The 14,924-nt window shown below is 44.1% G+C and overlaps 1 protein-coding gene across 2 annotated transcripts in view; it reads left to right on the top strand.

The window, feature by feature from the left end:
• The window catches only part of Safb (scaffold attachment factor B), a 30,068-nt gene that overhangs the window by 4,413 nt on the left and 10,731 nt on the right, over positions 1–14,924 (top strand). For both annotated transcript variants that reach the window (XM_077796610.1, XM_077796609.1), the window contains exons 3-9: positions 5,174–5,238; positions 5,329–5,539; positions 8,302–8,360; positions 11,219–11,246; positions 12,178–12,724; positions 13,150–13,199; positions 13,859–13,953. In XM_077796610.1, the coding sequence (XP_077652736.1) occupies positions 5,174–5,238; positions 5,329–5,539; positions 8,302–8,360; positions 11,219–11,246; positions 12,178–12,724; positions 13,150–13,199; positions 13,859–13,953 (1,055 nt within the window). The remainder of the gene's footprint in view (positions 1–5,173; positions 5,239–5,328; positions 5,540–8,301; positions 8,361–11,218; positions 11,247–12,177; positions 12,725–13,149; positions 13,200–13,858; positions 13,954–14,924) is intronic.

Here is a 14,924-nt window from a genome sequence, read left to right as displayed (position 1 = left end):
AGCAGGCTGTACTATTAATGTCCCTACAAATAGTAGATGAGAGTACCTGTTTCTTTCTTTCTTTTTTCTTAATATTTATTTTATTTCTTAGTTTTAGGTGGACACAATGTCTTTATTTTACATGTATGTGGTTCTGAGGATCGAACTCAGTGCCTCATACATGCTAGTCGAGCACTCTACCACTGAGCCACAACCCCAGTCCCTCTTTTTTTTTTTTTTTTTTTTTAAATTTATTTTTTAGGTGTAGATGGACACAACACAGTGCCTTTATTTTTATGTAGTGCTGAGGATCAAACCCAGGTCCTGCCCGTGCGAGGGGAGCGCTCTACCACTGAGTCACAATCCCAGCCCCAAGAGTACCCCCCTTTTTTTTTTAAGAGAGAGAACTTTTTAATATTTACTTTTTAATTTTCGGTGGACACCACATTTTTATTTTTTATGTGGTGCTGAGGATCAAACCCACCGACCCTCGCATGCTAGGCCAGTGCACTAGCGCTTGAGCCACATCCCCAGCCTGAGTATCTATTTCTTTAAACTACAACCCAACACTGAATATTTGTGCTTTTTTTTTAATTGTTGATTAAAATTAATTTAATTGTTGATGGATCTTTATTTTATGCATTTATTGATATGTGGTGCTGAGAATCGAACCTGTATGTGTTAGGCAAGCACTGTACCACTGAGCCACAACCCCAGCCTCTATTTGTTTGTATTTTTAAAAGTTACCTTTTACGCCAGGCACAGTGGTGCAAGTCTGTAATCCTAGCAGCTTGGGAGGCTAAGGCTAGAGGATCACAAATTCAGGGCCAGCCTCAGTAACTTAGCAAGGCCCTGTTTATGAATAAAATATAAAAAAGGGCTGAGGATGTGGCTCAGTAGTTGAGCGCCCCGGGTTCCGTCCTTTCCAAAAAAACAAAAAGTTACCTGTTATTAGGATAAAAGTATTTTTTATATTCATCTCCTCCTCTCTGCAGATAAAATTTTAAGACTTAACTTGTTTGTGGTGTTTTGGTCATTAAAGAGTTAATCTTTCACGTGGACAATGTTGTCAACCTGTGCCTATATGGCAGCTTTCATTGTGGTTTAAAAGGTTCTACCTGGCTTTTTTTAAAAAGTTACCTTATAGAGTAACGTTTATGGTTTCTTTTGGGTATTTAATTCGTTTAGAATTTGTTTTTGCATGTGGTATGAGGTGGTAAGTAGGAATCAAAACATGAAGCATTTCTTTTTTTTTTTTTTTTTTTTTAAGAGAGAGTGAGAGAGAGAGAGAGAGAGAGAGAAAGAAAGAATTTTAATATTTTATTTCTTAGTTTTCGGCAGACACAACATCTTTGTTTGTATGTGGTGCTGAGGATCGAACCCAGGCCGCACGCATGCCAGAGGGGCACGCTATCGCTTGAGCCACATCCCCAGCCCCAACATGAAGCATTTCTGGCATCAGAAAGATAGCTCCTTCCCAGTCTCCCATTCCACCCACCACCCCAGCAATAACAGAACATCATTTTCACCACAGATTAGTTTTGCCTGTTTTATTTCATGTAAAATGGAACCATGCAGTACTGTTCTTAACCCTGCGTCCCCTGGGTGGGGTTTATTCTGGAACTCTACAGTACATTTGACATTTGACAGGGCAGGTCTGAAAGTTTTCATAAAGATTTGAACTGGGGGCTGGGGATGTGGCTCAAGCGGTAGCACGCTCGCCTGGCATGCGTGCGGCCCGGGTTTGATCCTCAGCACCATATACAAACAAAGATGTTGTGTCCGCCAATAACTAAAAATAAATAAATAAATAAATATTTTTAAAAAGATTTGAACTGAATATACAGTAATCTATTTAATGAATTAACTCAAAAAAGTTTGAAATTCTGGGAAGTATATTTCAAGTAATCTCAGCAGTTCTCCAAAATAGTTTTATACCCATAATATATTTAGCAGAATATTAATTTATCAGTAAATTTCTTTTAACAGCATTATCACAAAGTTCAAATTAATAATGTCGTGGTGGTTGAGAATATAGCTGGACATGTAAAGCTAGATTGTTTGCTTTTTAAGTGTTTCCTAATCCTGTGCTTTGCTGGATTGTTTTTTGTTTGGGTTTGTTTTGACATTTTCATACTCACAGAAAAGTTACAAAAATAGAGGAATTCCCAGTTATCATTCACCCAGGTTCCCTGAAGGGGATGTGTGCATTTAGTACGGTTGCTTTACAGCACCCCTCTTAGCTGTGTGATAACAAGTGGCCCCTTTAACCTGCGTGCTACAGTATTTCCTTAAAAAAAAAAAAAAAAAAGAATGTTGCATAACCATAGTCTTCAGAATGAAGATATTACCATTGGGCTGGGGTGTAGCTCCATAGTAGCGCACTTGCCTAGGCAGCCAGAATCCCCATATATGTGAATACATATACACACAGCATTTTAAAATAATAAGCAAAAGCACACACCTGAAATCCCAGTGGCTCCGAAGGCTGAGACAGGAGGATCGAAAGTTCAAAGCCAGCTTCACATAAATGAGGCGCTGAGCAATTCAGTGTGACCCTGTCTCTAAATAAAATATAGGGCTAGGGTATGGCTAGTTGAGTGCCCCTGAGTTCAATCTTGGGCAACCAAAAAAATAAATAAAAAGAAGCAATCGAGAGATGTGACCTAAATAACTTGAGAAAGATTTCATAGATTAGATGATTTCATATAAAAAAATTGTCATTTTCCCCCAGAGTAACCTTAAAAGGTACAAATTTGTCCTAAAATTAATGTAAAAAGAAAATACACCAGAATAACTACAACTCTGGTGGGGGGAACAGTGAAGAGAGCTTGCTTTAACTGTAATGATAGGATTTTGTAAACAGTGGACAGAAAGTTTGAAGATTTGCAATTTAAAAGCATTTTTATAGTAAATGACGCCGGAACAATTAGCTGACTGATAGTGGGGAAAATTGCTTTTCTCATATCTTTTCATGCAAAACATGAATTCTAGCTAAGTATGGAAGTCGCAAAGTGAGACTAAAACTGGGGAAAATTTGCTTATGTAAAAGTTTTAAATCTTGGGCTGGAGTTGTGGCTCAGTGGCAGAGCACTTACCTAGCATGTGTGAGGCACTGGGTTCCATCCTTAGAACCACATAAAAATAAATAAAATAAAGGTATTAAAAAAAGTTTTAAGTCTCTGTTAACAGAAAAAACAACGAATGATATATGAGAGAGCAAATATGGTGAGGAATTGTGTTCCTCGCAACTAAAACACTCAGGGTCACTCCAGGTGAACTGGGCAGCACAAAATAACCACACAAGAGACAGAGACCTTTTTCTTTGGGTCCTGTGACGGCTCCTCTGACCTTAAGGGTCCACAGAAAGAGAGCCAGCCAGTGCTTGCTGAACCCTTGTATTGAGAAGCCATTCAAATGAGGCTGGGGTCAGGATTCGGGGGGCTGAGTCTAGCTTCGTGATGTCTGCTGTCAGCAGGTTGACTGACATCTAGGAAGGCCACACCCAAGGGCAGAGCAAGAGAAGGGGACACACAAAGGTCGTTTCTGTGGAACATTCTATCCCAAACAGGGCAAGGGGGTAACATCACAAAGGAACAGGTGAGCATAGCTCAATCCATGGGGCTGAAGATGGGGTCCTCAACCTCCAGGACCTGGGCAGTGTCCAGGTAACTATGAGATGTAGCGACGTCAGAGCCTCTCCGCTCAGGAAGGAGAATGCAAATCATTCAGACTGGCTCCCCACAAGGAATACACAAAAGTATGCTGTCCAGAGAACATTAAATATTCTTACAAATCAGTAAGAAAGATAAAACCCAGTTAACAAAGAGCTAAGAATGTATAGGCAATTCACAGAAAACAAATTGGTGGCACATGCCTTTCATTCCAGCTACTTGAGAGGCTGAGGCAGGAGGATCATAAGTTTGAGGCCAGCCTTGGGAAACCTTCATTTCAAAATAAGATTTAAAAAAAAAAATAATAAAGAATAAGGAGTGGTAGTGTGGCTTAGTGGTAGAATGCTCTTGAGTTTAATCCCCAGTACCACACATGCAAAAAAGAGGAAAGAAAGGAAAAGAAAACATGACTCATGTACAAAGATGAGTGCATCTTTAATAACATTGGAATAGGGATATGGCTTAGTGGTAGAGCACTTGCCTCGCATGTATAAGGACCTGGGTTTCATCCTCTGTAAGTGGGGAAGAGGGAAACAGAACCTTTTGTTATTGAAGTGAGTTATGATAATATTCATATAATTGCAAAATGTTTTTGTAATCAGAAACATTTTGTGGGCTAAAGTTCTGGCTCAATGGTTAATGCTCAAGACCCTGTATTGATCAACAGAAAGAGTGAGCATGTGCTGCACCCTTTTATATAGCTGGACATGTAAATATAGCTGGACATGTAAAGCTAGATTGTTTGCTTTTTAAGTATTTCTATTAATTTTTTTTTTTAAATAAAGCTTGTTTTTTTGAGGTAAGAATTTCCTTACAGCCAGGTGCGGTGGCAGCTGGGGAGGCTGAGGCAGGAGGATTGTGAGTTTAGCAACTTAGTGAGGCTCTAAGCAACTTAGTGAGACCCCATCTCTAAATGAAATATAAAAAAGGCTGGGATGTGGCTCAGTGGTTGAGTACCCTTGTACTCCCCCCCCCAAAAAAAAAAAAAAGTTACAGACATTCTTTTTTAGCTTAGCATAAAAGATTTGCCCTTTAACTTTTTACCCAGCTGTGGGAAGCTGTATGTCAATAGGTTGTAACATCAGAGCTAACTGTAGGTCCTGGAGTTACTAATATTCATCATTTTGTTTATTTATGTTTTGCTCTGTATCATTGTTTCTCTGAGGAATATGCTGTGTGTTGCTTGACTAAAAAGCAGCACATTTTTACCAGATGCTCTTCCCACAAACAGCCACTTAGGACAGGTCTAATCTGCCTTGGCCTTAGTGAGAACCTATTTCCACACCTCCTGCTCACAGCCAACTAAGAGCAGAGCCTCTGCTCTTACCCTGAAGATGGCGTGCGGGCCCCCATTTCTCAGAGTGCCCTTCCAGGCCTGCATGTTGCAGTGTTTCTAAACCAGGAAGTGCCGTAGGTGTTGGAGATGGCTACTTCGATGGTGTTCCGGGGCTTATACACATAAAAGTCATGCTTCTGGAAAATGCAGCTCATTGATCTTTTGTAAATGGTTCTCTCATTAGGGCGTAAACCAGAAGAAGAGGGTGTGGAAGATAACGGGCTCGAGGAGAATTCTGGGGACGGACAGGTATGTGCAGCCTTAGGAGCAGATACACTTAGTGGATGAGCCGGGGGGGGGGGGCAGTCATGTAATGGTTTTTATTTTGTTTTGTCACAGGAAGATGTGGAAACCAGTTTGGAGAACTTGCAGGACATAGACATGATGGATATCAGTGTGTTAGATGAAGCAGAAATTGATAATGGAAGTGTTGCAGATTGTGTGGAGGAGGAAGATGCTGACAACCTCCCAGAGTCCCTTTCTGACAGCAGAGAGCTGGTCGAGGGAGAAATGAAAGAGCTTCCGGAGCAGCTTCAAGAACATGCTGTAGGTAACTCGGCAGTGTCCCTGGAATGTACCCTGAATGCCATCCATAGGTACATGGTAGATGATAAACGTTATAATTGGAATGAAGTTCTTATAATGCCAGTACTGTAGGATAATGGTTCCAGTAATTCTGAAAACACTTTGTTGGAAAGTGGAATCTCATAAAGTACCTAAGTACGTGCTGTCCACTCAGTGGTGCAGCATGAAGCATTGAGGAAGGCTGTTCAGGTCTTTCCTATTATAGGAAGTTGCTCTGTGGTGTTAGTATTTTCAAAGCATCCCAGTACTGAAATGAAATACTGGAATTCCAACAGTTGATCTTTTTTTTTTTTTTTTTTTTTTCCTTTAAGAGAGAGAGAGAGAATTTTTAATGTTTATTATTCAGTTCTCGGCGAACACAACATCTTTGTTGGTATGTGGTGCTGAGGATCGAACCCGGGCCGCACGCATGCCAGGCGAGCGCGTTACTGCTTGAGCCACATCCCCAGCCCCCCAACAGTTGATCTTTAATACTAACCTCGACATTATGTTTGAAGCCTCAGCTTTTTTCATGTCAGAAACAGTCAATTGTGGCAAGATGTTACTGGTGGTGTTCCTTGAACTCCACCTGCCAAGCAGTAGACATTGTGTCCTGTGAGCCTTCCACAATGTGCTGTGTAGACACTGTGTAGACACTGCTTGTCAGTTGAGGGAATCGGGGCATAAGGAAGTAAGAAATATCACCAGATAGCCCACAGCTCATACTAGAGTAAGAACCGGACCAGGCCAGTCCCAGTGTCCATATAGTTAAGTCAGACACCACCTTGTCTTAGTGTCATCACTTGTTTGTTAATTGGGGGGTGGCTTGGGGCCTTTGGATGTGGTTTGTGGGAGGACTCATCCCTTCAGCGGCCTGCTGACTGTGGCACGTGCACCCTGTTCCGTGCCTGTCAGTGGGCACGTCCTCCTGGAACCAGTTAACCGTATCTTGAGAGGTAGCATATTATTGTTGAATAGGGGGTTTGATAACAGAGTATAAAATTGTTTTTCTCTGTGTGTGAGTGTGTGTGTGTGTGTGTGTGTCTTCAGCTTCCTAAAAAGGAATAGCAGAAACACTTGCATAGTGGTGAGCAGTAGATACCATTTATAATTGACTGTATATTCTTAAAGCTCTTTTCTTCCCCTACTAAGTAGAAAATAACACATTGTGTAACAGTCAGTTGGAAACATCCTAAATTTCTGTCAGTAATGGCTAAATAATTTTGATTTAATGGGAACAATATAATTTGAGTTAAGAGCATTTACTTTGAATGTCTTATTGCTGTGTGACCTTGGACAAATTACTTAAAGTCCCTAGGTCTCAACTGCAAAAATAATAAGTTTTGGGAGGATTAAATGGATGAATGTTTACCACAACAGTAGAACGGAAATCATGAGCCTGTCCATCCATGAGTTTTTATAATGTTTGCTTAGAACACAGCCATGTCTGTTATTGCTATTGTCGTAGCTGCACACAGTAGGAAAGGTCGGTAGTCACAACAAAGCCCATCAGCCCTACAAAGCCCTGCTTGCTGCGTGGTCCTAACAGAAGTTTGCCTGATCCATACCAGCGCCTAGTACATAGCAAGCACCATAGAATTATGAAATTTTTTACAACCAGTAATGTGGTAATTGCTGTTGTGTAACCATCGAAGTGAACTAAAACAACCTCCAGGAGGGAAGGGAGAATTGGTACAGAATACTGTGCTGCCTTTCTTGCAAACGGAGGAAGGGGTGATCTTTGGTGCACAGGCACTGCGCTCAGTGTGTGTGTCTTGCATTTGGGGCAACAGTGCACCGAGGGAAGGAAGAAATGGACCCCGGGTGGTTTTTGATGTATAGCTTTTGTAGACCATTTGAGGTTTTTGATCATGGGAGAGTGTCTTTCCTAGTCAAACCAAGGTGATGATAACATATGCTCATATTTCAAAAATATCCACCTTAAAAATGAACCAACTTTCGGAGCTTTGGCAGAATAGCCAAAATTATCTTTCTTCAAGCTAATCCCCCTTTCTGAGTGTGAGGAATCCCATGCCTTGCTGGGCAGAGCCCTCATCTAGAATAGAAACTCTGTGCTTCCAGTTATTCCCTTGCAGGTGGGCCATAGATCTGGGTCTTGTCTGCCCTGTGCTCCTGTCCCCAATACAGCTTGGGAAACCACTGGAGGCGGAGTAGTCAGAGGTGCTGTTCTATTCTGGGCCGGGGCTTCTGAGCACTTTTGGATTCTAGACACTATTTCTTGAAAAGCCAGCCAAAACTTGCTAGTGTGTGTTTTGCCCAGTTTTTTTTTGTTTTGTTTTTTAGAGAGAGAGAATTTTTTAATATTTATTTTTTAGTTCTCGGTGGACACAACATCTTTATCTTTTATTTTTATGTGGTGCTGAGGATTGAACCCAGCGCCCCGCGCATGCCAAGCGAGCGTGGTACCGCTTGAGCCACATCCCCATCCCCTGTTTTGCCCAGTTTTGATCTCTCCCGTGTAGCCCAGGATATTTTCTTAGAGGCTTGCATCTCAAAATCCACGCTCATACTGTTTTAGTGGGTTTCCAGGTCTGTCTGGAGATGGGCGTTTATGTCCAGCATTTTTTCTTTCTAGCCAGAATGCTATTACGCTGTTTTAATCCCCTCACGGTTTTTACCATTTTGTAATAAATGATCTTCATGGCTGTTGCTTTTCATTGAACAGATACGCTGTTACATCACCTTATTGATGTAATAAATTGTGTTCTTCATTTGTTTCGTAGGTAGATGACAAAGAAACCATAAACAATTTAGATTCATCATCATCTGACTTCACTATATTACAGGTAAATTGTTACATGTCTCCACTTTAGAATCAAAGATTAGGCCACAGTTTCTGGAAACCATCTGAGACATTGCATGGCAGTCCCAGCTAACAGTCATGACAAGGTTTGTTCCCTTTGACAGGGTCTTCAGCAGGGGTTTTGCTTTCTGTTATCCCCGACATAACAGTGTGCCTGGTGCCAAAGATTCCCCAAGTTTGACTGGTTTCCTTGAAGCACTGTAGCTTATCAGCAGATAATTGAATGGCATATTTTTTGGCATTCTTGTTACAGGTTGAACATCCCTCGTCTAAAATGTTTGGGACCAGAAGTATTTTGGACCTCAGGTTTTGGAATATTTGCAAATGCACAATGAGTTGTCTTGGGGATGGAATCTTAATTCTAAACACAAAATTCCTGTGTTGCTGTTGTTGCATCATATATACATGGCCTGAAGGGCACTTATATACTCTTCGCAGCATGCCTGTATTTAAATTGCAACCTGCCACAAGTCAGGTGTGGCGTGTTCCTCCTGTAGTGTCAATGTTCGCTGCCCCAAGTTTCAGATTTAGAGCAGTTTGGATTAGAGATGCTCAGCCTGTAATTTCATTGCTCAGGGAAGGGCAGTCTGGCTGAGCCCATCTGGATGCATCCCCTGCAGAAAGATGAGTACTAGGTGAGGCAGCAGAGGGTGGAGCTCCCTGAGAAATACAAGCAGGGCACTGGTGAGGGCTTGAGGTGTGAGCAGATGATGCCACAGCTGGGCCTGTCCTTCAGGCATTTTCTTGTAGAAACTGCCCACGTTTCTTTTGACTACTGTGTCAGCATCTGTGTGAGTACTGAATGTTGAACAAATCAGAAGAGAATTAATGGGTGTGGCTTTTGTAAACATGAGTCTTGTTTCCTTGAATGTCTTTGCCAGCCTACCTAGGTGCCTGTCTAGTCTTAATAAAAGTTAGTGTCAGCTTTCGCTGATCCTCCTTTTCCTTAATGTCACCTATGTGTTTAATTAGAAATCACCTTTCAGATGAGATCTCCATGTGCTTCTGCCAGGCAGGGGCGAGGGAGGTATTGGAAAGCCAGAACTCCAGCCTCAAGGAGGGTGCAGTCCTCAAGGAAATTTGGTGCAGCCCAGCTCATCTTTAGAGCTGATGTCACTCCAGCTGCGAACTGACACAACCATTCCTGACTCAGGAAGGAGAGGAGGAACTGGATCTTGCCATTTTCTCTATGTCTTAGGTCAAAGGTTCCCTTGTTAAAGATGGAAAATATACAGTGTCTCCTGGAGATGGATACTTCTCTCTAAACAATGTTAAAGAGGGGAATCATTCTGAGAGTGGTGATTCACTTCAGCTGTAGATAATGTCTTAATTCTCAATACTGGGTAGGTTACAGAGGCAGGTGAAAGCAAATCAAAAATAAATGAAGCCAGGCTGGGTACGGTGTTGCACGCCTGTAATCCCAGCGGCTCAGGAGGCTGAGGCAATAAGATCGAAAGTTCAAAGATAGCTTCAGCAACGGAGAGGCCCTAAGCAACTCAGACCTGTCTCTAAATAAAATATAAAATACGGCTGGGGATGTGGCTCAGTCAGTGGTCGAGTGCCCCAGAGTTCAATTCCTGGTATCATCCCCCTGCCAAATGAAACCTGGAAGAAAGTGGACAGTTTCCTAGGCGTCACAGAATGGCAGGGCAGTTCTCCGTGGAAGGTGCAGACACTCCAGCCACCACTGAGTGCTTGTGAAGCTCCTATGATGTGTCACATGCGGTGTTGGCCACCAGGGATAGGTGTGAATGAGCATAAGGACTATCCTCTGTGTACAGGGCCTAGTCTCCCAGTGTGAAGTTCCCATGGCCCCAGGGTTGGGAAGAGGCCTGGACTGAGGATTGGGAGCACAAATTCATGTTCACATAGGCCTCATTCAGAGTCTGCTCTGTGTCCTTGGACAAATTACTCAGTCCCTCTGGGATACTGTCTCCTAACCTTTGAAAAGAATGTTAATGCAAATAGTACCAGCCTCCCAGGGCTTGCTGATGGCCAGCGTTTGTGTCTAAGGTGTTCACGATTATGCCTGGAACCTTGTCAACGCTCAGTGTGGTCTGGAGCTCCCAAGCAGAGTGTCCTGGGGACATGGGCCCTCAGTAGGCAGCAGCCAGACTCTGAGGTAGTGAGCCCTAAAGGAAACCTTTCTAGAGGAGGTGCCCCTGAGCCAAGCACAAAGGTGGGAGGTTGTGTGGGGAGCCTAAGGTTGGAGTTCACAGAGGGTCAAGAGCATGCCCCTTCTAAGCAGGGTATAGATGGGACAGGGCTTCCTGCAAGGCTTCCTGGGAAGGGTTGGGATTTTATTGATACGATAGATGACCTGGTGGGAAATTGAGGGAAGGAGGAGATAGAGGAGGGGTGAATGCTGGAGGGTGATTCTGTGCCCCGCCCGGAGGGCAGGGTGGCACCACTACATGATATAACTGATGTCACTAAGTCTTGAGTTTTCAGAAAGCTAGATCTGGGTTAAATGAATGAAGTGATTGCCAGGCTCTCTGTTAGACATGAAAGGAAAATGAAAGCCCTGTTGTCCTTGAGCTTAAGAGTTCTCTTCTGAGGGACAAATGGGTGACTAGTGAGACGGTCCCAGAGGCCGGGAAAACCTTATGAAGAAAATTGGGTCCCCTGAAAAGGAGGCTGGCATGTGGGGCTGGGGACGAGCTGGCGGATGCCAGCTGTGTGGGGTCTTTCCTTAAACAAGCAGATGTTCCACCTGTCTTGTATGAAGTTCCCCTTGGATTTCACATTCCCTTCTTAGGCATTAGAGGCATTAGAGTCTTGATTTTAATGAAGTTTAGGTGTTGTCCATGGCAGAGTCTTACTTGCTTTTTTTTGTTGCAGGAAATTGAAGAGCCATCTCTGGAGCCAGGTACTGTTCAATGAAAAACTTAGCAGCTGGGGTTTGGAACTATTCTAGTCTTCCACCTTCTTTAATTTGAATACTTTAATTTTTAAAAGTTGCAGAACTATAGTGTACGTTGTTCTAAAGGTTTACAATCCAGAACATACCAGGATCATAGAGATTGGAAACCCAGCCGTATCACCAGATCTGTGAAAGTGGCTAATTTCTCATTTTGCAAAACATTATTGGTAAGATGAAATGCTCTTATGCCTTTTTAAATAAACGGCATTTAAACATTATGGAACAAGTTTGCACGCTCTTAGGAGCTGATGCCTCTGTACCCCACGAAACAGATCTTGTGATATCGGGCAGTACCTTAACTTTGTGGTGTTTGGTTCAGGCAGTGTAGGTAGTGCTAGGGAGACCCATATGAACCATTGGGATGTGCCTGGACTCCAGAAGAGGAAAGAGCTCCTCCATGAGAATTCCAAACAAACACTGTCCCCCTTCTGGACTGCAAATATCTCAGCACCAACGGAAGAGATTCTGATTTTCATGTTGGACTGTTCTATTAAACGAAATTCAAAGAAATTTGGAAATTGAGCTGTTCAGTGCACGGTGATACATTCAGTTAAGCACCTTGGACCTCGGAAGCTAAATTTGGAAGAGTCATATATACACGGCGACAGAATGAAGACTGTCAAGAATTCAGCCAGAAGGTTTTGGGGGTTAAATCTCTGGGATGCTTTTCTCTCCCCTGTAGTGTAGAGGCTTACCTAGTAGGCGGCGCGCAGGTAGTGTAACCAGTGTAACTGTGTACACCCACGGGTTTTCCAATCTCTGTGTAGCTAGCAGTTCTCTTCGTGTTAGTGTGGCAGCCGTGCCAGTTCCACATTGTGATTGCTTTATTTCCCTGGTAATTAAACCTTGTGCCATTCTATTCCTGTTAAATCCGTAGAAAATGAGAAAATACTCGACATTTTGGGGGAAACTTGTAAATCTGAGCCAGTAAAAGAAGAAGGTTCCGAGCTGGAGCAGCCATTTGCACAGGATACAAGTAGCGTGGGGCCAGACAGAAAGCTTGCGGAGGAAGAGGACCTTTTTGGCAGCGCCCACCCGGAAGAGGAGGAGGAGGAAGAGCAGGAGGAGGAGGAGGAGGAGGAGGGAGATTTAGATTTGGCCAGCGAGTCAACACGCGCTCAGTGGAGCGAGGCAGACACCCTGTTAGCGGTAGTGAAAAGGGAGCCCGTGGAGCAGACAGGCGAAGGCGCGAGGACGGACTGTGAGCCTGTAGGGCTAGAGAAGCCAGTTGAGCAGAGTAGCGCGGGCTCCGAGCTCGCGGAGGCCTCTAGCCAGGAGGCCGCGGAAGCGCCCACGGAAGCTCCGAGCCCAGAGCCCAGAGATAGCAAAGAAGACGTGAAGAAGTTTGATTTTGAAGCTTGTAATGAAGTCCCTCCGGCTCCTAAAGAGTCCTCAACCAGTGAGGGCGCTGATCAGAAAATGAGGTTTGTTGTTTCTCAGTTTTAGACCAGACGCTATCTCCTTTTCATTGGTCATTTAATGACACACATAAGCTGTTTTTTCTGCAATTGGCCAGCCAGACTGCTGAAATTGTAGTTTACCTCCCAACAGTGTTTTATTTCTCTTTGTTTATTTTACACTGATTACATAATCTTTTTTTCTTTTCTCAACCTATCATGGTTGTTTTCTTTAATTCTTCCTAATTACCTTTAGCCCAGCAGAATTAATTAACTCCTGTGGGTCTGAAATCTTACGGTTAGGTCAGATTTACAATACAAGTTTGTCGGGGTATCATTTTTTCAGAACTAAATTTCGGGTAGGTATGCAACCTCAGCACGTATTTTATAATTTTGAGTTTTGTCTCCTCAATGCTGCTTCCTCCTGGAGTGACACTGTCTTTTGTCTCTAGTTCTGTTGAAGATGACTCGGACACAAAAAGACTTTCCCGGGAGGAGAAGGGTAGGTCCCCGTGGCAGTGCCATTTTCTTGGAGCATGTTGGACCCCAGGATCAGCGGGCAGGGCATTTAATTCTAATCCCTGGTGTCCTGTGTGCCCACCCAGACGTGCCTAAGTCTTTCGGGAGATCTTTTCCGCTCCCTCCTGGATTATAGAGTGCGAACCAGTTCCTAAGAGTGAATGCAGTGTCTTGATGTGGACACATGATTTTGAGAGTGTTTTGAATTCCTTGATCCTGTAACCCTGCCTTAAACCACTCATTGAGGAAACAGCTTCACCGGCCTCTAGTTCCTTCTCCAGTGCTCCGCAGAGAGTAAAAGGGTGGGGTGGGTTCCCTCAGGATCCCTGTTTAGCTCAGAGGCAGGCACTTACTCGCGTGCCTGATGCCCTGGGCTCTATCCACCTTACCCTGTGGTTTAGCTACTTGGTCATTGTCTAAGGAAACCTGAGCCATCCCACAGCCCTGGTTCCTGTTGTAATCAGCATTCCTGGCAGTGCTGTTGGGTTTGATGGACAGCTGCCGAGTCCTCACCCCAACTGACGTTAGGTTGTGTCATGATCCGAGAGCAAATGGGAGTTGTCTCAGCTTTAAACTGACTTTCTTGAAGACTTGGGGTCATGTGGGTTTTGTATTCTTGACCAGAACTTTCTTTTGAAATAGGTCGTAGCAGTTGTGGTAGAAATTTCTGGGTTAGTGGACTTTCTTCTACGACCAGAGCTACAGATTTGAAGAACCTTTTCAGCAAATATGGGAAGGTAAGAGCCAGGGGTATTCTGCCAGTGCAGGTCTCTGTGTGCTCCAAGGTGTCCTGGGGCTCATGTGCTGATGCTCTGCAGACCCTGGCCCTCCCTAGTCAGGAATGTGGGCGCTCCCACAGCCCACATCTGGCTTGGGTCCCTCCATCACTGTAAGTGTGCCATCTTCCTATTGGTGGCTTTGTGACCCTCAGGTCTTAAAACCCAGAGAGGGCTGCTGTAAGGTTGAATCTGAGGTATGGACAAGAGCTGTGGTCAGTGTTTGAGAAATAACAATGACTGGACAAGAACAGGAGTGACACTGTGGCATAGTGCTTCAGAGGAGGGCCTGTGCCATCCTGTTGAGATGGGTGACCCTGACTGCAACTGTATCACTGCCTGGCCTTGAGGTTGCTACCTTAGCCCACCGGAGGGCAGTTCTGGCTCCTGCTTGTCTGAAGCATCTGCCTCTCTTACACCTATGTAGGCTGGTGGGTGATGGCCATCGCAGGTACGTCCTGCAGTCCCTATAGGGTGACACTGGGGTTGGCTTTCTCACCTGCTCTCCTCGCTTCCTGTGTCCCTGTGCATTCTGGACTTGCCTCCCAAATAAACTTTTAGGGATAATCACAGGTTAACACCAGCCTTGTTCACAGGAAGAGCTCAGTGTACCATGACAGAGAAAACTAAGAACTTTCACCCTGATTCTTGATGTCCAATTGCTGAAGGAGGGGGAGCTGAAGACACCGCAGTCGTACAAGTAGCTAATGAAGCCCGCAGGGCCTGTGGTCCCCATAACCCACGAGGCTGAGGCAGGGGGATGGCAGTTCACAGCCAGCCTCAGCTACTGAGTGAAGCCCTAAGCAGTTTATGACCCTGTCTCAACATTTAAAGGGGCAGGAGGTGTGACTGGTTAAGAACCCACAGGTTCAATCCCTGGTACCAAAAGAAGAACAAAGCAACCAACCTGGTTTTGTGTGGGTCACAGATGT

Source organism: Urocitellus parryii, chromosome 3 (genome assembly GCF_045843805.1).
Source record: "Urocitellus parryii isolate mUroPar1 chromosome 3, mUroPar1.hap1, whole genome shotgun sequence".
In the NCBI taxonomy this organism is placed as follows: Eukaryota; Metazoa; Chordata; class Mammalia; order Rodentia; family Sciuridae; genus Urocitellus; species Urocitellus parryii.
Note: the sequence above shows the minus strand (reverse complement) of the source record. Positions and strands in the feature narration are given on the sequence as shown.